This window comes from Nothoprocta perdicaria, unplaced genomic scaffold (assembly GCF_003342845.1).
Source record: "Nothoprocta perdicaria isolate Ctin4 unplaced genomic scaffold, notPer1 scaffold_244, whole genome shotgun sequence".
NCBI lineage: Eukaryota > Metazoa > Chordata > Aves > Tinamiformes > Tinamidae > Nothoprocta > Nothoprocta perdicaria.
Genome location: NW_020455471.1, coordinates 735,584 through 757,047, shown reverse-complemented (window position 1 = coordinate 757,047; position 21,464 = coordinate 735,584). Strand labels below are relative to the sequence as shown.

The window sequence follows — 21,464 nt, the reverse complement described above, 5'->3', positions numbered from 1 at the left end:
ACGAAATGAGGTACAACAGTTCAGGCTGACCAGCTGCATCGAGTACACRTGAATCAGAGTGCAATGCTGCACAAACACACCAAATAATGGAAAGCAATATTTGAAAAGGTGAAAGCCAACAACACAAGTCTCACATGCCATGCCTGCGACTTGGCCACTCTGCCATGCTTGCAGCACACTCCTCATGAAGACCCATCCAATCAACATGTATCCATATATCCTGGCATATGTTCAGCTATACAACAGATCAGCTCCTTCATGTTCAAATGCCACCATGCGCAGACATCCACATASACCCCTCTCAGCTGCACCACCACATTCACCTCCTCAATGACTGTCAAACCCCCAGTCTCCTGCCCCACTTGCTGACAAGACATGCCCCCACACTCCCTGGTGCCTTACCGTGAGCTGCAGGTCCCGGCTCCGCAGCACAGCCAAGTTCTTCTCCTCACAGAGCTGAGCATAGCGCATGGCCATCATGTAGTTCTCATCCTTGAGCCTCAGCAGCTCCAGACTGTTGGAGTCCCACTCCTCCCTAAGCTGTTGGCAACGCTCTTGCACCTTCAGGAGTTCCTGCAGCCGCTGCTCCAGCCGAGCCTGTTCTTGCTCCAAGGTCTGGTTTTTCACCTGGAGTTGGTGTTCCTTCAGGAGRTGCTCTTTCCGCTGAGCCCTCACCTTCTTCACCTCCATCATCAGGAACTGAGTTAGTCCCTCAGGGCCTTCCTCATCTGGGATAGAGACAGGAGAATCATGTCCTGGCTGCTTAGACAGGGGTAATTCCCCAAAAAACAGTAAGCATATTGGCCTATTACTATATCCAACAAAGATAGTATGGCCTCCTGAGATGTGCAGCCTTCCTCACCCTGGTACTTATGGCACCATGGTCCTATGTACACATACTCATGCCACTGCCCCCCAGCAAAATYGAGAGCAGAGGATGTCAGGATTCCTCAAAAGCAGGTAACTTTTTYTAGCAGGTAGCCAGGGTTTTATGCACAAGCATGCACATACACTTATTTCTGACATTCCCAATGCAAGCAGCAACTAAAAGGAGAAGGAGCACCTGCCCCTACCCAGGATCATAGAGCAGCGCTGGGCTGGCTCCTTCCCTGTTAGCCGGGTATAGTGCTCCGGGTAATAAAACTCCAGGGATTCCAGGAAGGCTTCGTAGCCTCGTTTCCCACGGCGCCGAAGGATGTCCATCAGGTAACCTGGAAGAAGGGATAAAGGGGTAGGACGAATTCCATGCAAACCAGAGAACAACAACATAGCCCAACCTTATTATAGAAAATAGCCAAGCCTTCCACCAAGTCTGCTGCCCTCCACAGGAAGGACAGGTTGGAGATGGGACTGAGGTGGGAAAGTTGCCTGTATACAGGCACACAGGGAGTCCCCACAGAGGACAAGAAGATCTGGCCACAGAGCATCCCAGTCAACAACAAAGCCAAGTAGCACTGCAGCGGGAGGGAGTCATAAGGCCAGAACAACACGTGGTGAAGAGTATCCTCTCTTTGTCAAAAACAGGTTCTCCCTAAAAACCAGGCCCAACTTAGCACAAGTCTGTGCTTCCTCCCACCTGTGCGGTTGCTCTTGCAAGGGAATCGGCACGAGTTCAGCACCTCTTCCTCATCCTGCTCGTCTATCACTCGGCACTGGCGCAGGTACGGGGTGAGCTTTGCAGGGTTCAGGGAGCGCGTCAGCTGGTGCCGTGCGCTCTCAATTTTCTCCCAGAGGGTGTCTTCTTCCTCCTCCTCCTGCTCTGAGAGACTGGAGCTCTGGACAGGGCCATTCTCCAGGGCTTGAAGAATAAAAGGAAAAAGAGAAAGTCTGAGGACASACAGTGGAACAGCACAGAGAAAAAGGCATGGGAGAACATGAATCACAGTATGACTCCATGAATGCTTTGGTTCTTCTGCAATAGAATCCAACTATTTCTGAGGCCATTTAAATTACCAGTCTGGTTGTCTGGATCCTGAAATGTCAACCTAGGGCCTTACATTCACAAGAGGCAGAAAGCAGTGGTGCCTATAGGAGTAAGAATCACATATTGCAAGAAGCCTAGAAAAAACTCCTCCAGACCATCAGTCATCCTACCTTTTTTCCTCATCCCTGCTTCAGGAATGAGGGATTCTACATCTACATGAGGGATTCTATGACATGCTCCCTTACACTGATTGTACACAGGTGGATTTCCTCAGGGATCCATTTCCTCTGTGCATGCCTCAAGATTCAGTAACCAAACTGAACTTCTTGAAGGCAGGATACCACAGAGCAGCTTGGCTCAATGTTTTAGAGCCARGGAGGAATTCCCTGCATCTTCCACACGTTGCTCCTGGGTGCTGGAAACACTCAACAAGGTAATGTCTCTGTCAGCTAAAACAGACAGAAATCCGCTGAAGCCAGTGGATGAAGGACACCCCTACAGCAGTGATGAACCTGCTCCATTAAGTCATGCTGGCTGTGATTAAACACGGAGAACTCTTCCCAGCTGGGTATCAACAAAACCACCACATCAATTTTCACTTGAGAAATAAAGCTTCACAGGCCAGCACAAATCTTCTCAGCTCACAAGCCAAAACACAGCAAGGACCTTCTGAGACCTGGCACCTATTTTTCCTCCCCGGTTGCACCAATACTTTCCACTCTGTTGCTGGCACCAAGTCCAGCTTTCCAATTCAAGCCATGCAAATAACCTCTGCAGCAGTGAAGGCCTTCTTGTTGCATGAAGGCAAAGAGGAATAAATCTCCTACTCTTTTTTCCTTCCCCTTCCCCTCCCTGTTCTGAGAATGATATCACACTATTTTAGACAGCCAAACAGTGTGCCAAGGAGTCTGACAGAGAGCTGTGCAGAAGCTAATCCTCCAAGTAAAGGGATGGTTCAGGGTCTGTGACATGCAGGATAAAAGGAAGGGGGAACTGTTGAGTCCGCCAAAAACAGAACAAACAAATAACAACAACAAAAACACCTCAAGGAGCTGATTCTCAGCACCAAAGGGCTTAGGAGCCTAAAGACCGGTACAGATTTGGACCATCCTACTGATAAGCAGGATGAAAAAAAGGATGGAAAATGATTTTTTTTTCCCTGAAGTTCTCTCTCATCCGTGACACACTCATTTGCTAGAGGGGCAATTATGAAAAGYGTGGTGCAACAACAGGTAGCGGAATGTGTGCTGGGTTCCAAACTTTGCCTCCCATTTTGAGCTTTGCTCCTTGGCAGCCGATTTATGCAATTAAATCAAAGTGTTCCTCACGTGAATATATATATATATATATTAAAATAAAGGGGGCAGGAAAAGTGTGCAACCAGCTTCTTGGCACTGGAGGCTTGGCAGAGAGCGGGGGCAGAGGGGACAGTGTTGGCACCTGCAACCCGGTGCGGGCCCTCCGGACCCGGGTGCTGGCCCTGACCGAAGGCGCCCTGTTTGCCCCATTCCTTCCCCCTTGGTGAGCCTGAAGACAMGGATGGACTCCCGGGAAAGACGGGCCGGAGGCTGAACCCTGAGGAGCGAAGAGTAGCTTGGGAAAGAGGCGCACAAGAGGAACAACTCTTCCTCCCACCGCCACCCCCGAAACTCAGCGCGGTAGAGAAACAACCGAACAAAAAGCAAGCGGTGCCGGTGCCGCCGCCTCCCGCTGCGCCCGGCGGCCCGGGGGCTGCTCCCAAGCGGCGGCGGGAACGGCGGGAGCGGCCGCGCGGAGCCGCGGGAGCCGGGGGAAGGAGCGCGGCCGCCGCCGGGCCGAACCGAACCGGGCCGCGCCGCTCCCGCCTTACCTGCCATGCCGCCGCGCCGCAGGTGTGTGTGAAGCGCCCTGCCCACCCCGCTGCACCTTTACCTCCTCCTCCTCCTCCTCCCTCCCTTCTTCCTTCCCTCCCTCCCTCCTTCCCTTCCTCCGCCCGGCCGCCAGGGGAGGGAGCCGGCAGCCCCGGGCGGCTCCGCGCGGCCCGGCCCGGCCTGGCCCGGCCTGGCCGCCGCCCCGCTGGCTGCCCCGGGGACACTCACCGGAGCGGCGGCCCCGCGGACACTCACCGGAGCGGCGGCCCCGGGACACTCACCGGAGCGGCGGCCCCGCGCGCAGGGGAGGCGAGCGGAGCAGCGGGGCAGCCCCCGGGGCGCCGCGGATCCCGCCGCTCCCCGAGCGCCCGCTTTTCACCTGGCACAGCCGGCGGGGAGGCTTTTTGTGCCCTCCCTGTGCCCCCACGCCGGCTCCCCCGCCGGCCCGCGGCTGCTCTCCGGAAGGATGTGGCTCCCCGGCATCCCCTCTTGTGAAACTCACCCGGCTTCACCTTTCCATGGCCGGGGAAGCGGCTGCCCRGCTCCCCGGGCTTCAGAAACTGATGCCTGGCCACCCTTGGCATGGGGCTGCTTCTGGAGGGAAGGAGGTTGGGGTAAGGGGAGAAAGTAGGGGCTGGCCAGGGGGGCAGGTTGCAAGAGACCTGATCCAGACCAATAAGTGACCCCACGGCTTTACTTCTGGTCCTCAGTAGTGTCTGTGGGTGCATCTGGGTGTGCAGACATCCCCACACGGAAGTCTCTTGCTTGACCACCCCTGCTGATGCTCCCTGGCAGCCGAGGCAGGTGYAGGGAAATTTTCCTTCCTCCCTGACCTAAACAGCCAATGTAGTCCCAAGAGCACATTTTCATGCACACAGCAACCCRAAGAGCCCATACAGGATAACCTCCACCCTTGCTGTGTACCCGACTGCCCAAAGCTGTGCTGTGACTCCCAGACTAGAAGAGGTCTGGGGGAGATGGAGGGCAGTAGTGGACACAGGGTTTCAGTTCATGTAACATCACATACTCCCCCCTCCAAGGCTTAAGTTTTACCCATTTCCTCCAGCAATCCCATTTCACTTCCATCACTTACAACTTCATCACATCCCAGACCTCACGGGTATGCCCCCATGGCTAGGACAGACAGCAGAAGCTCTTAGCAAGGACACGTAGCACAAGGTCTTAGCTCAAGCTTGAGCACAAGCTCGACTACCAACACTTTGGTAGCTATGCTCCTGTTTTAACCAGACAGCATGGCTCAGGTGGCTTAAAGTTTAACATTGGGCAGTGCTGTGCCTCCTTCCTGGGCCCTGGAGACCACAGGCCGTGACATGACATGAATTGCTACATTGCTGCTGCCTCTGCTAAAATATTCCCTGCGCCTAGTGGGAATGGGATTCCCCATGTCTCTAAAAGGGGATTCCCTCCCTTTCTTGCCACTGCAGCTTCCAGTCCCCACCTCTATATGGAAACTTCTCCCTAAAAAAAATGAGAAAAAAAAAAAAAAGTGAAGAAATGAAAACAGGTGTAGGAGGCGAGAGCATGAAACACTCCTGAGGTATGAACTGAAAGGTTTGGATAGGTCCCAACTACAACCTTTTCCTAGGAATAAAGGGCTGAAAGTTGAGGGGTACATCCCCTTTGGGGTGCAGAGCTACTCTCACAGAGAGAGCAGTACTACCCTCCAGAGTGAGGAAAGAAGTCACAGGATTCTCACTTCACCCCAAATCAGCCCCCATGCTGATCTCCTCTGGGGGCCAATGACAGACACATCCTCTCCRGGCCCCACTGGACTCCTGAGCTGGCTTAAGTAAGGCAATCTTGAGGGAAGAGAGGCTTTAGCAAGACCCTCTGCTTTCGCTGGTGATTTTTGTTGTTGTTTTTCTTGTTGTTGTTTTTTTTTTCCCCTTCATCAGGCTCAGCCGCCATCTGGAGACTGTGATAAATCAGTCTCCATTCATCTATTTTATCTGCTCTGTCCCGAAACCTTCCTCTGYACCGCACAGAAATATGTGGCTCTTTGTTGCTAAAAATGCTCAAGTGTTGAGCAAACACGAGGCACACACGCACACGCAGGCCTGTCGGCAAACACCACCTCACTTTGCATGGCAACGTCCCACCGGGCGCTAGCTGACACCGCTACGGGTGTCTGTTTGCTGCTGACTCACTCGCCCTTGCAAGGGGGCCAAACTGCCGCCTTGCCCTCCCTCGCAAATCCAGCAACACAACGGCTCCTTCCCAAAGGCTGAGTGCTGACCAAGGACYGGGAGCTGGGCTCTCCAAGCAGGACGGGGTCCGGTCTCCTGCCCTTACCTCCAGCCAGAGCCGCCCAGTTGCAAATGAGTGATSGGGAGCAAGTACAAGCAAGGCTGCCTGCAGGGAACCGGGACTGACTCAAGCCATGTGGATTTCTGCCTCCTAGTTATTCGCTCACAAGCAGCCTGGGTCTCTCTAGCGAAAAGATTCTCTGAACAAGATACTCGKCGGTGACAGAAAATCTTCACAGTCAGGATAAAAGCTCCCAAAAGGGTTGATTACAACATCATTCACCCAGGAGAAGGACTGAAAACCCAGTAAAGAAAGACCCCCMTGCTCCACATGCCTCGATCCCATGGGCAAAGGCTCTGGTGCTTGTGACTCACAGCACCCGCCCAGACATCAGAGACAGCAGCAGCGCCCACATCAAGTGTCATCATCCGCTCTCATTCACAGAGAGAAGCTGAGAACTAATGCTCCCGGGAGGTTTGTGGGGCACCCCCAGGGAAAGGCAGACCWCCCCTGAGGGCTCCAGGGTAGCCTGCCGATTCGCAGTATTTCAGACAGACAGCTTCTGAGAGGAAGGAAACCATCTGTCCCCGGCTTTCAGCTTGGGTACAGAAGCACAAGGAGATGAAGAGCTCGCCCTTTGCAGGTTACCTGCAGTCACACAGGACACCAGTAATTTGCCTGAGAYACACAGCCCTACCAGACTGAACATGCTTATGGCCATATATCATATTTCAGAAATAGCTGCATTGGTAGCAGCTACTTTTGTTCTGGCACAGCTGAGTTCATGCTAGGAATGACATTGTGCATTAGGGTGTCTGGGTGGGTTTTTTTTTTCTTTTCTTTTCTTTTATTCCTTTCCAAAATAGTTGCATTGGTAAAACTTTCCAAGCCACGCTATCTTGCACAGGAAATCCATGATAGGTCAGCAAATGGTGAGCCGTGCATTGTTTCCAATGTGACAGGAAGGGCTTAGCACACAGGGCCCACAAAGTGTGACAGGCAACTAGGTCTTCAGCCTGAGCTTTGCCATGAGATCYGACCCACCCTGCTGCAGGCAGCCGCTGCAAGAGGTTATCAGGACCCCTTAGGGGCGAGAGAGCCAGGTAGGCTGYGCTTTAGAGAGTGGGTCTGGGCATGCCACAGCACTGCACCATTTCCCAGCTTTCAGAAACCAGCCATTGAAAGGTTTGAGGTGAGGAAATTAATTAAATCCTGGATTGTGTGACTAAACTAACTAAAATTCAGTGAGTAAAATTCAGTATGAAGCTCAAGCTGCAGCTACACATAGGAAGCTTAGATGTTTTTTAAAGACCTTCCTGTTTTAGGAACATCAGTATCATTACAAACCTGTCCTGAAATGCCCTACCTACAGTACCTGAAAGCTAAGATGATCAGAATATTTGAAATAAAGTATTCCTTCTTTTGTCCTTTTTGTTTGTATCAATTTTTTTTCCCCTTACATCCCAGTGATTTGCCGGGACTTACAGCTTCCAGTGAAGTTTTAGGATATGGTTTATGGTCTGGGGATATCTCTCTAATCAGGTCTGGCAAAAGACCTCAAAATAGTACTCCTGAAATTTCCCGCCCTGTAGAAGCTGTCCTGACACAATTCTGTGTCATAAGTACTCTCAACAGGTTTTGCTCCTGCGTGAAAAACAAGTGTTGAAAAAATATCCTGAATCAGAAAAACTGAGTCTAACCTGGTCTTATCAGCTATATACCAGTTCACACCAGATTAGTTAACTCGCAGAAAAAAAGAAAAAACACTTCTATTTTTCCTAGCGACACTCATCTGACTCCGTGTTTTATTAACAACATTTGTAAGGGCTTTGACCATCTACTACTCACCCCTGCGCTTTTCACAAACAAGATTTGGGGGTAAAATTGCCACAGCGCACTGACAGCTTTTTGTTTCCTTCCTGTTGGAGTTGATGGCCACACAAAGGGAGAAGGAACAAGTCCCTCCAAAAAGGAGGGGTGGCCTTCCCTGCAGGAAGGAAATGCGTGTATCTGTATGCGGAGAGAGGAAAACAAATGAATGCTTCCTTCAGCATTCCTCCCCCTCACAGGCACACACCCATTGCCCCGAGCTAACGGAGGCAAAAGCATGCGAGAACCTTTTGGTAAAGGATTGGCAACACATCTCTGCACTCATTAGGGCTTCAAGGTATGCAGGGTGGCAAGCAAGAGCTGAATGAGAGCAGGCTCCTGGGCTTTGAGTCACTAAAACAGGTTTCCTCACTCCAAAACTCCTGTACTGCCTGCTGCCAAGGCATTCCACATGAGCAGAGCTGCAACTGGAGGTCTTATCCCACCTGGCCCCCACCTTAGCCTTGCTTTCATTTACCTTTTCTTTAAAGCATTAAGCTGGTGAGACATTTTCCATATTTTTTTGGCTCTGTCCAGGAAAAAAAAAAAACACTAAAATTCCCAACTGAGACTCCCATGTTGCTGCTAACTCAGAAGGGGGAGGAGAAATGAATGGATTGAAGAAGTACATGCAAAGAGGGCTAAATCACACCAGCATCGTGCAGAGAAGAAACGGCTGTCCCTGAGGCAAGCCAACAGGAAAGGGAGGGAGTGAATCGAGCTGCATACTAATTCCAGCAGGCAACCACTCATCAAACTCACCAAATTTCCCTTAGTACTTCCCTTGCATGCTGAGGCTGCAGCCACCAGAGGTCAATGTGACCACATAAACCTCAACCAGTTGTTGCATGCTGCACAGAGCCCTTTTGCAACAACCTGGGACACCGAACAAATATGAATTAGGTGATGTTTTGCACCTCTCAGGAAACAACTTCAGGGTAGGCTTCCATGCAAACAAACATTCAAAGCATTAATCACAACTAACCTCAATTAATCACAATTAATCTCCGTACTATCCTGAAAAATGATCTTAAAACGWCAAAGTTCCCAGCTGGTATCCTATAGACTTTCTGAATTTCAAACCTTATTGCTTGCCTTAAGTCCTATAGGGACACCACAGTGCCCCCATCCACTCCAGGCTTGTTTCCTACTGCTCGTTTTAMTGTCACTTAGGTGATTTGCACCAGCCCATGATCTGCCCTTTAACCAACAGATGGAGATGGGCTATCTGCATTCCCCTGCCCACCAGTTCTGCTCCCCAAGGCCAGGTGTGTCACTGTGAATGAGTTCTGCCACAAAAGCAGGCTGTTGGAATAAAGGCAAGCTGCTAACCTCAGCCAGAGGAGGGTGAATGAGGCTAAATGAGCAGGATGATCAATCTGCGTTAGAAGTCAGACAGGGTAAATTGCACTGTGCAGAACAGAAATCAATATGTCTATATGCTCTGTAGCATCTAGCTTTTTCATCTGCACTCCTGCACGTGCTTCTCTGCCAGCACGTGCAGCATCTCTTCTCTGTTACGTGTTACCATTTTCCTTCTCCTTTCCATTTCATCCTAGACCTTTTCCAGTGGTTGGGGAGAGGCTCTTTCTATCCAAGGCTCACAACCCCTTTATCAGCTATGGGGACAGCCACCCAGTTAGAGCAAGTAAGACAACTCCCWGTCCTCTCTCCAGCAAAATAAGACATCTCTTGATTTCTTGTGGGGTGTCACGTTTCTGGAGGTGAAAGTCATCTTCTTCAGGGAGAGTAGAAGGCCATTAATGGTCCAACTGGTTAGCCAGATTTCTTAATCAAACACGTTCCCACCATCTCATGTGAGGCCTAGCTTAGAGTGAGATACCAAACTGCAAACTCTACCTTCTGTTTGCATGGCTTCTGAAGGCAAAGACACCTATGCATCAGCAAAGGTTCAGATGCTGTCATACAGGTGAACAAACTGACTGTGAGCAGTTCGAATCCAGCAGAACGACTTGCCTCCCAGCCACAAAGCCTCTTGTGGTTCCTCTCCTGTAATGGTACGCAGACAACACCAGAGTAGCAGGGTACTACTGGGTAGCAGGGCAGCCTGAATCTCTCTGTATGTCAGTCAGGTTGAGGCTGGCAGATGTTGATGAACAAGTGGCAGGAGGGAGTGATACTGTCTCCTAACACCCATAACACTGATTATGCGCCATACCAGAGAAAAGGGTAGAGTTTCTGTATCAGCCAAGGAAGATGCTGCTCTTTCAGACCACCAGCAAATTTTCCCTATAAATAAACTGCCCTTGTATAGAAGATGTAATTTAAGATTTCCCCAAACTGTCTTCTGCTAGAAAAGGTGCACAGTAAGATGCACACTGGAGCTTTGAGGGCATGAATTGGTGATGTATATGCAAGGGTTTGTTGGTTTCTCACCCTGTTGCCCAACATAGCTTCAGCACCAACTGTCAGAGGGAAGACCCTCATCYACCTGTGTACCTGATCTTGTACAGCATGGTTTGGGTGACAAACTCCAGCTTGCGGTGGTTTCCTAGCCCCAGGAATACCTGACTGCCTTAGACAGATAAGCAATGCAACTAACTGCAGGAGAGGCAGSCACCCTAAGACTTTGCTGGGGCATCAGCAGGCCAGGACCTTCCCCTTTGGCTGGAGCMCAGGGAAGAGCTGAGCTCATACCAAAGGGATAAGGCCTGTCTGGAGAAGGCAAGGAATGACCAATTGCTACCAACACTTGTAACACTCCTCTAGAGCCATGGGATGGCACTGGCCCACCATCCTATGCCTTGAGGAAGGAGGGAGCTGAGGAAGTGCAAGTGACTGTACCTGTTTCTGCCATGCAGATGTGTTGGGGCTCTTTGGCGCTTAACTGCAGAAGTCCCCCCCCCAAGCCTTTCTACTTCAAAGACACTGACCCACACCAGGTTCAGCTCTTCTCATCCTACACTGCCACACATAATCATCACTACCACAAGGAACCTGGCCCAGACTTACCTGGAGGGCAGCAAAGGGGCTATAACCCCTCTCTGCTCCCATTAACACTGCCTGATGATAAGTGCTCTCCAGGGCCTGTGTCAGAGGTTGATCTGTGCAGACTGCCACTCAGCAGGCATCAGCACAGCTGAACTGTAGGGCCAAGGTCTACAGAGGGGAATKAAAGCTGAGACTGGACAAACTCAGTACAGATATGCCATAAACAAGAGCAGCTAGGTGCCAGAACACAGGTAGGCAGCGTAACATGTTGGACTTTATTTCTCTCCCCACATATCACCATGGCCACCCCAGACACCTTGCCTGATGTGGCCCTAGATAACACAGGAGGTCTTGGAGCTCTTCTGTCTGCTGCACAGGCTCTGTGCAGGAGGCCTCATGAATAAAAGCAGTGTTACACTTTCCCTAAGCACTTCTCCACTCCTGGCATTCTCAGAGCTCTTCATTTCTGTGTCCCAAAGTCAATGTACCCAGCAACCTTCTCAATCTCCCTCACTCTCCCATAGCAGCCCCTCAGACCATCCTGCAGAGACCAGCATCAGTCAAGCCCAAAGATGAGCTCTCTGTCAGTGCCAAAAAGAAGAAAAGCAAAGCATGGGAGCAATCAAAGGCTGTGGGGCAGCAGGAACCACATCTCACTTCTCAGGGTACCAACCCCAGCTTCACCACAATATCAGACCTTGGCAAGTCCTAGGAATGTAACCCCATTTTTTTGCAGTGCAGCTGTATCCCTTCCCAGAGATTTGGATGCCCATTTCCCCTGGGAAAGGCTTGAGTCCTGCCCCAGAGATGTGATCCTCAGCCTAAGGGACGCAGACAGACCCGAACTGGAGCCTGCCCAAGAGCAACGCGCTTTCCAACTGCTTTCCCTTTCTTGGGGGTCTGTTAGTCACATAAACAGGAAAAGCCTGGCCTTCTCCCCCCGGCTCGGTGGCTCTGCCTCCCCCTCTACTCTGCTGCGTGTGCTGGCGTGATACAAGCCCTTGTGTTTGCCTGCTTGGCCCCCAAGGGAGGAGCTGCCGCCTGGCCCCTGACCTTCAGGCTCCGCGTTTCCTGTGGCAGCCAAGGAGACTAGGCCCCTTCATCCAGACACTGCGGCTGGGCGTAAAGGGGCCTCTGTGGGACACTGTGGGGGAAAAAGAAAAACTCATGGTAGCCCTTTCAGAGGAATTCAAGGTCCCCCGTGATTCACAGTACTCCGGGAGAAGTGCGAACAGCACTGGAACAGAGAGCTTCCAGGCGTCTGCTGGAGGGGAGCGTGGCCAAAATGACAGGGTGAGGACTGCTCTGGCCCTGCAGCCTGCTCTCCAAACCCTTCTTTAGTTCTCAGCGCTTATTTTTAAAAGTTCTGTGGTATTCCCTCCTAAAACCAAAGGCATTCACTCTGGGCTGGGGCTGCTGCCCAGGAAGGCGTGCGTGCAGGACCAGAGTAGCCACAGAAGGTGCCCRCAAGCAAGGGGTGCAGCTCCTCCTCCCCCGAGACAGCTCCAGCTCCGAGTCGCCTTTGCAGAGCTGGCACCATTAACCCTCAACAAGCAGAGCACAGCAACAGGGATAGATGCTCATCTTAACATGAAAAGGTTGGGACTACCTTCTAGCAGGATAGCGTGGCATTACCTCCTTCCTCCAGATTCCTTTAGAGAGGACTAAGCCAAAGGAGACAGTGCAAACTGGGGCAYAAGAGAAAAACCTGGATCTCCCAAGCATTGGCCCAGGAAGCAGGCAATCCCAGAGTGAGACCTCCTGAAGGAAGCAAGGATATGGACTGAGCCTTGCTGCAGGCATTCAGCTTAAAAAGCAGATCCCTGTCCCTGGGTCCTGGTCCACAGTTTCCCACTGGGATCTGTGCCAGCCTTGGCTTATAAAATTCCAGGACATCAGCCAGATGTGATGCCCAGTCTTTGCTGCCTGGCACAAGATGCCGGATGCCAGAGGAGACACAGGAAGGGGGAGGAGAGGATGGTATCCCGGATCAAAACCTCTCGCATGCCTCTGTGCTGATTTCCACTCTGCCCTGGAATGCGCCCGCCAGCAGCATGTGGGAAAGTAGAATCAGCAGAGACCTTGGATGTGTCAGCTCTCCGGCTGAGTAAACAAGAGGAGCCGTGGCAAGCATTCAGTTCCAAGCATCAGAGACCTTGAAAAGGGGTCTGGAGACGGGGAGGTTCTTCTTTCCTCTCCTTCCTTTGCACAACCCCTGCAAAGTATCTGCTAACCTCTCCCCTACCTCAGGTGCTAACACTGTGTCCTCTCACCCCTACCATAGCATGTCTGGAGAAGTATCGTTCTGGGAGATAAATAGCCTTAGGCAATTCTGGCACTGGGCTGTCAAATCTCACACTCTTAGAGCAAAGCGCCCCTAGGAGAGATAGTGTCATAAGAAGGAAATGGAGTCTGGAGAAGAAAGAGGTAGGAGAAGAGGATTTATCCCCCCCATGCATACCCGTCAGTGCCCCTTGTCCYCCTCCCAGAGGGCAGGGAAATCTCTTTTCTGCTAGCAGCATTGGCACCGCTGTGACAAGTATGGAAATGGCAGGGACAGAGAGGCATGCTGCACCTTCCARTGCTGACCATGGAACTACGTCACTGGCTCCAGCTGCAGGCATTTCCACTGCAGGATGCCAAATCCTGTCTGGCACCATCTCTGCAGGTTTCACAGCATACCAGATGGCTCAAGGAGAGGCTGAGAAGGGAGAGGTTTCCCTGTGATGAGCTGGAGACCTCACACACTCACCACTTGTTGGGTTGCCTGCTTGCTCCCTCTTCTCCTCCATGTGGCCATATGATGGAGGGAAGGGAGTAGGAGATGTCTCCTTACACTGACACAGAAGCTGGGTTTGGAGCCACAGGAGCAGCATGAAAGAGGGATGGTTTGAGGGRAGGCCTCCACATGTCCCACTGGTCATCCTTGCCTTTCCCCGCTCATGTCTTCGGAGTTGAGCTCCTTGGCCACGGCAAGGTGCTCAGAGGCTGTGCCCGCCTTCTGGCCGTGGGCCCGCGTCCCCTATCGCTTCTCGCCAGGCGCTGACTCCRAGAGAATGAGCCATTGTTTCCCAACCCCGCGGCCTCTTCCTGTCCCCGTAGGGCTGAGAGACAAACAAAAGCAGAGCCAGACGCTTTGGGGAGGAGGCTGGGCCTGCTCCCCTCCTCTAGATCCCGCAGCAACCCCACGGGCARACAGACAGACGGATGCCCGCCTTGGGGGAATGGGCAGGGACACCCCTATTTTTAGCTGCCACTGTACCCCACCCCCTTCCTTCCRTGGGCCAAAAATACACAGGCTGGATGGACAGGCAAAATCATTAAGATAAAAGAGTTGTCCCTCTTTCGAACCACTCRCTTGTCTTTTACCTCTTCCCCTCTTCCCCTTGACCCACACAAAAGCGTCACACAGAGATTCCTCTCTCTTCCCATGGATGATTCTTCATCTCCATCCCTTGTTTCCTATCTCCCCACAAAACCACAATGTTTCCTCACATTGCACCCTTTCTTGGCCCCACTTCCCTTCTGCTCCATGGACACGCCTCCCCATCCCTTGACAGTTCCGTCTCGCACATCACACCAATGCTGGAACCTATTCCCTTCTCTCAGGACCCTCAGGTTCTCTTTTCCTCAAAACCTTGTCACACATTTCCTTCTTTCTCAGAAAGGATTCTTCTTCCCTCCCCTTGCCCCCCTTCTCCCCACTCTTACCTGCAGATTCTTACCCTGTTACCCCTGGAGCCCTGCTATTGTCCTCTTTGTTCTAGCCTCTCTACCCTCCAGGCCGCTCCCTCAGCRTGTCCTTTCCCCCCTTCTTCCTCAACCCAGGCACTCTCGTCATCCCCTGCATCCTCTGCCCTCCCTGAGCCCCTCCTGGTTTCCTGTTCCTAATCCCCTTTCTCTGTGCTCCCTGGTGCAGCCCACCTACCTTTGCCATCTCCTTTTTCTCCTACCTCCTTAACCTCCATTCTGGCTCCACCCAGCCAGCCTGCACAGAAGACTTTCAACTCCTGTAGAAGTGCTTCCTCTCCCTGTTTTACTGAAGGAACTTATTTGGGGAGGGCACAATACCCGCACACACCTACACAGATGCGCTTCATCACAGGCTCCTGCAAGAAGGAAAATGGATATCTGAGCCCTTCAGTTCCTCCTACATCTCCTTACGGTCTGTGATGAGGAACCAGAGAATTAAGTGGCTTTGCGGGGGGTTGTCATTCTGAGAAGTAATAGACATACACACACACACACACACATATATATATATATATATATAGTTTGTATTTATGTATTTATGTATTTATATTGCCTTTCCCAACACCTGGAATCATAGAGGAGTTTCCAGGCCACAGGCAGCTGTTCCTTGATTGTTTCTGTCTTATGCAACTTCCTGCCTTCCTTCTCAGCTATGCTTCAACCACCTCTTCCCTGTCTTCTGTGGCAGGGAGAATTTAAGAGGTGGAGCATGGATCTGGGTCTTCCCTGAGCGCTCCCCTCAAAGCCACCTCTCACTCCATCCTCTCTCCCACAACACACACCACCACATGTAAGGCAGCCCATATGCGTGGAGTCTGCAAACAGGAACAGTATACAAGGAGAAAACCAGGGGAGGAGGCAGGGAGGAGGAATTAGAAAGATGAAAACATTTGGGATAGGAGATGGGCAGAGCGAGTGAGGCAGTCAGCCAGCAAGCTTGGGAATTCATCCCTACCGCCTCCCAGGCTTTGGCAAACCCTGAGGTTTTGACTTCCTAGGCCAACTCCCTGGGGAAAAGCACCCCCCTCCCCCACTCTCTTTTGGCTAACCCCCCAAGCAGGGCCTGGTCAAAACCATCCCTCTGGCCTCCCACTGCTTCAAGGGAGGGGAGCTGTAAAAATTGGTGGTGAAATGAGAAATGGGCTCTTACAAACTCAACCCAGCCCCTCGTGTGAGTGGGTCTGACCTGATCCTGCTGCCTGCCCCRTGGTGCTCACGGCAATATAACACATCTTCCTTCTCCACAGCAAGGACCCTGCAAGGCAAGACTGCAGGGAACAACATAGGTCTCATTTTTCATCTCCTCAGCTGTGGCCAGATGCAGAGGTTGTGAGTATAGAGTGGAGGACCTGCAGCACAGCCCAGAGAATAGGCTGAGTGCGGCCCCGCRTAATCCGCTCTATGGGATGCCGCAGGCAGAGATATCATCCTGGTRGAGAAATTTTAGGGCAAAAGTGATCAGAGTCCCCCAAAAGTTGAAGCAAGTATCATTCTGGGGAAGCGCTGGGCAGAATTTAAAGTGGACTTCTCATACCTACACTGTAGGGGGCTTGTCCATGACATAGCAGTCTTCTGGAAACTTCCCTCCTGCCACCACTCCGGCTTGCTTGTTTTTCCTTAAAAACAGCTCTGCGTCAAGCTCAGCTCCAGYGCAAGGAGCTGCACACTGAGGCAGCAGCCAAGGGCCAAGAGCTGGGAGTGCAGTGGGGTAGAACAGAGCTGGATGGGGCCATGCTATATTGCGTAGTGGAGCAGGGGGGCGTTTCAATCCCGCCTCTCATGGCAGGGGGCTGCCCACACCCCGCTGGCTGCAGTAATTCCYAGCCCATGTGGTATGCACCCTTGCAGCCACTGTGAGGAGAATGGAAACATCTGGAAGTCACCCGCAAACGAGCGGCGCTCCCAGTTAATGAGGAAATATGAGCCGGAGACCCTGGGCAGCAACAGGATATCTGCTTCTTGTGTGCTGAGCGAGACACCCCTTCCCGCCTCCCCGTTTCCCTCCCGCTGCTGCCTCCCCTCCCTTCTGGCTCTCCATCCCCAGGAGCCATGTAGGGACCCAGCTCTGGGAGAGCTCCCTTCCAGGGTTGTTTTTGTGTGAGCCAAGACTTGGTTGCGGAAGAACTGCAGGCAGACCCTTCCCAGCACCATTTTTTTCTGGGAGGAAACCGTTCCTTTCCCTGCTTCTCTGCAGCTACCCCCTATAGAGCCATTGTAGAGCCATCCTTGATGGACCTTGCTGTAGCTCCCCTCTGCAGTCCTCTGTGTCAGGGTTGATGATGATTGGGGGAATGTCAACAAGCAGCTATACCGAGGTGGACCAAAGACAACTGAGCCCAGTCCCCTATGGGACCAGAAGCAATAGCCAAGGGAAACAGGGAGAAGGGAAGGAAAGCAGAACATCTAGGTATGCGGGACTGCATGGTGGCATTTATAGCACTCTCTGACAATCATTGCTTTGCAAGGAACAGAAAGCCATGGGCTTGTACCCTGTTGCCAGGCTAGTTTGCCCCATGACCTTCCCTCAGCCACCTCAAACACAGGAGAAAGGAAGCAGTATTTTCTTCTGCAAAAGGAGTCCTGTACCAAATTCCTTCATCCATCACCCTGCAATCCCTCGGGCCTGCAAGCAGGAGAGGAACCCAAAGCAAAATGTGAGGAATGAGCAAGGCACATCTTCAAGCCCTCATGAGTCCTTTGTTCCCTCCCTCACCTGCACATAGAGATACAGAGCAAAAGCCTCAGCTCCCTAGCAGCTCCCCCTTTCTTCTCTCCCCCTTTCCCTCTCTCCCTCTTTCCCTCTCTCCTTCCCTGTTGTACTCAGTGACAAGTAAGGCATGCAAGGCTTTGGCCTTATGCCTGAGGGCAAAGTGCTGGGAAGAGGGGGCAATTTACCCAACCTAATCTTTGATGCTGTAGGAATCAAAGCAAATAACAATGTCACTCTTGAAAGCTACAGGGCTACTTGGCTTCTCCTTTGATAAGCCTGATAGCCAGAGTCTCTATTAGGACTAAACTGGGACAACTGCCTGAGGCTGGAGGTTAGAGAGACATGAAAGGCGAGGGCTACTAAGAGTAAATGCAGTAKCCAAGCACTTCATGGGGATGGGATGGACCCAGATTTAGCTTCTGCCCAGGGCACTCACAGCTGCTATWGTGACTCCATGTCACTGTCCAGATGCACTGCACCTACTAGAGGTGGAAAGTCCAGCAGCTGAGGCAGATAAACAGCATGGAGGGAGGTTGTAAAGGCAGCATTATGAGTACTCACTTCTCAGAAAACTGTATCTGAAAGCACGGAGTCTAGGGAGGTTGCAACCCATCCTGTGGTGCAATTCATGTTAGTGTGGGTCTCAAACCTCTGTGTGTACCCTGGCATCCAAGATCAGGATGAGTACTGAGTCCCAGAGCCAGCATGTACTCTGGAGGTCTCCAAAGCCTGGAAAAAGCACTTTGTTGCCAGCCTGAGAAAGACGAAATCACAACTCCAGTGGTATGTCTGCAAGGAGGGGTGCAGAAGAGGGGGATTTCCAGCCATTTTCCTAGAAATAGAAATGCGGCACATCCTAGGCCAGAGCTCACAGATGCTTTGATGCGGGAGGAGAGAGCAAGGAGAATGAGGGGGTGGAGAGCTGACCGCCCCTCACAGGACGGAGCGTGGCCCCTACCCCATCTGGAAGAGATTTGTTCTGCATTCCCCAGCGGAGGAGGCTGCCGTCGCCTGGGCTCCACTCCCTGCTGCAGCCATCGCTGCAGGGAACCAGGAAGGGGGTGGAGGGCAGAGGTACCCATCTGTCTGCAGGGACCAGCCTGAACAGAGAGAGACGGAGCCTCTTTGGCTGGTAGATGCCCTGGCAGGCTTGAGGAAGGAGGAGACATGAAGGTTTTTTCCATGTCTCTCCCACCACCCTGGCTATTTTCCTGAGTGGGCATGTGGGGAGAGAAGACTAATATAGCTCCAGCAAGGCGGGAGGATATAGGTTATGTCACATTCTCCTTTCTCCACTGTTAGCATGGCCCAGGTCCCTCAGGTCTGAGCTCCTCTCCCCTTCAGACGCATAGCTCCAGTAGAATTCCCCCAAAACACATAACTCTTGTGCTGATAATGACATTCCCAAGGCATCTGGTCTCAGCAGAAGAAAGCAGAAAATTTAACTACTCCATTTTATAGAGGAAGGGCCCGAGGCTGAGGTCAACACATGTCAAAAACCTACTACTGCCTAGCAAACCTCTAAGGAACAGCCAAGGTATCGAGTTTGTCAGCCTGCACCCTCTGTAAAGTACTGAGCCTGTCTTCAACACAAAGTTTCTTCTAATTTTCTCAAGCAGAATGCACTACAGAGTCCTGTTCTGGGGTTATTTACTAGGAAAGGTAATCCTGGAAAAAAAAAAAAAAAAAAAGTGTCTCAGGAAAGGTTAAAGGAAAAGCAGCCCTTTCCCCAGTGATGGCTGGGCTGTGGTCCTAGGAGAAGGGAGAGGCCGTGGTCTCATCCCTTGCAGAAGCAGGCTTAAGTTAAAGAGCTGGATGTGCTAACACATGGTGTCCCTCCTGCCTGGTCCAAGGCGGTATATTGGCTGGCCACCCCAGCATGGGCCACCTGAGCCTCTAGAGAGGGCAGGCTCCATTTTGACATCTCCTCTGCAGGCATCTTGTCATCCTTTCAGCCAGGCCCTGCTTAGCCCTGCCTAACAAGTCTCATCTTGCCTTCTCCAGATGAAACACCTCCCTTTTCCTCCATAGGGCTGTGAATATGTGCTTGTGTCCAGGTGAAGCCCTTCCCAGCAGAGACAGTGAGATCCACCTGGAGGACATAGGGGTCACCAACAGGACCAGTGCCATTGTGTCCCCTAGGAGACTACCCCTCAGCGGGACTGATGGGGTCTTTTGCCCTGTGACCATGAAGGGGCAAAGCATCAAAGCACAATGCCAGAGGGATGTGGTGTGTCTTGCATTGGCAGAAACTCACCCCAGTGCTGTAAAGGAGCCCCTTGCCTCAACTTTACACAGTACCTCCTGATCCTGGCCCTGAATAGCGCTGCTGACATAACGCTTGTCCTGACTCTGTAATACTTGCCCCAGCCCTGTCACACTCGTCTTGGCCCACACAGACTTCAGTGAGGCTCTTAACCAGCCGGCACTCAAAACAACTCTTCCCACAGGTCCTGACATAACTCATACCCCCAGACCAAAGGCCCCTCTCCTCATTCCTGGTTGGTAGCACTCCACTGAGCACATAGAGGACTTTGAATTCATCATGAGCTGGGATGATCCCAGGTGATACATGAGGGCTTTCACACACAGGGGACAAATTCCTTTCCTTTGTCCCCCAGAGAAGTTTCCTTAGTCAGGTCTGCTGCAGAGCTGGGCTTTCCCCTGCCCACAAATTCACTGAATCTAGACTTCTTCAGAGGCGACTTAGAGTCTGATCCCACAGGAAAGGAAATGGTACTAGGGAAGAGGGGGGAGGCACAGAAGTTCCTGAAGTTTTCTGTCCTGGATAGTTGGAATAAATCTCGTTTTCTCTGGTCTCGCTGCCGAGGCAAAGCCTGATTAGGGTTAGCGAGGATTGGTTCAGCAGCGCTGCAGCCCGCCCCCTCCTTCCCACATCCCCTCCCCGCCAGCCTCACTCCCTCTCTCCACTGGCACCAGTGTGTTCTGCACAGCAGCCAAAAGAGCAGCCCGGGGAGCCAGTGTTGGGGGGCAGCCGCGTGAAAAGGAGGGCCATGCCGCCCCTTGGCCCCTCCTCGGGGATATGGCACTGGTAGCCCTCAGAGCAGGCTGAAGGGGCACTTGGGGAGCGTCTCCGAACTTCTCTGCTAGAGGACAAAAAAAAAAAAAAAAAGTTCCACTTCTTAAGAGGTAAGTCCTGAAAGTTTTTATTCCTGTGCACGTAGCGCTTGTCGAGGGGAGAGATGTTTCAGAGCAGGAGAAAAAGTTTGGAGAGGGTGGGAAAAGAGGGACTGAAGGGGTGGGAGAACTGGGAGGGGTGGCAAGACGATGGAGACGGGGAGGATGTAGCAAAAGAAGGGGAGAAGGAGACGGGAATGCAACAGGAAATGAAGAGAAAAGGAATGGAAAGACAGTGCAAAGAAACAGGAGAGGGACCAGGGGAGAGAACGAAAACATAGGGCAAGAAGGGAGCCCCAAGGAAGCACCCCCAGAGCTGGGAAAGCAGCGAGTCACCCCCTCTGGTTGACCCCTTTTACCCTCAGCTCTGAATATCTCGTGAAGCCCCGCAGGCTCTCAGAGTCTCATTCTGTTTGTTTGTTTGTTTTCTGAGCAAGAAAGTGAACGGTTCTGGGCAGGGGGCTAGCGAGAGGAAGGCTGGAAACAGTCTGTGTTTGGACACCAGCCTTCCTCCATGTCCAAGTGTGTGTGCTTGGTAAAAACATCCTTGTTATACAGGGAGATATAAATATATATATAGCAGCAGGCAGAGCGGGAGTCAGACTCAAGCTTGTCCGCCTACTGCCCGGCATTGCTCCAGAAGAGCTGGAAAAGGCCCAGCCTGGCCAGCCAAGCCCATTTCCCCTTCCCCAGTCGCATGGTTCCCTCCCCAAAACCCTGTCCCTGCTGGCTTTCCTCATCCCAGCACGCAGTGGCCCCAATTGTGCAGGCTCTTCTTCTCTTGCTTCAGGAAGAAGTTGTTTTTTCAGTGCTCAGAAGGCTGGGAAAGCTTTCCTGCCTGCTCGCAGCAATTTTGCACCCACTCTTCCCCCAGTAGAGACCACCCCAGATATCTCCTCTCCCTCCTTGGAGTATGTCCCCCAGGGAGGGGGCTGTAAGGAGAGAAGGAGCGGGGAGAGGCTGGTTTCAGCAGCTCCAGCCAACTAGACATCTGGATTAT

At 52.1% G+C, this 21,464-nt stretch overlaps 1 protein-coding gene across 1 annotated transcript in view; it reads right to left on the bottom strand.

Annotated features, from left to right (window-relative positions):
- CARD10 (caspase recruitment domain family member 10) overlaps positions 1-21,464 on the bottom strand; it is a 38,668-nt gene that overhangs the window by 14,063 nt on the left and 3,141 nt on the right. The window contains exons 3-5 of the mRNA XM_026039883.1: positions 1,577-1,827; positions 1,074-1,211; positions 403-728 (exon numbers count right to left, since the gene is read on the bottom strand). Of these exons, the coding sequence (XP_025895668.1) occupies positions 403-728; positions 1,074-1,211; positions 1,577-1,827 (715 nt within the window). The remainder of the gene's footprint in view (positions 1-402; positions 729-1,073; positions 1,212-1,576; positions 1,828-21,464) is intronic.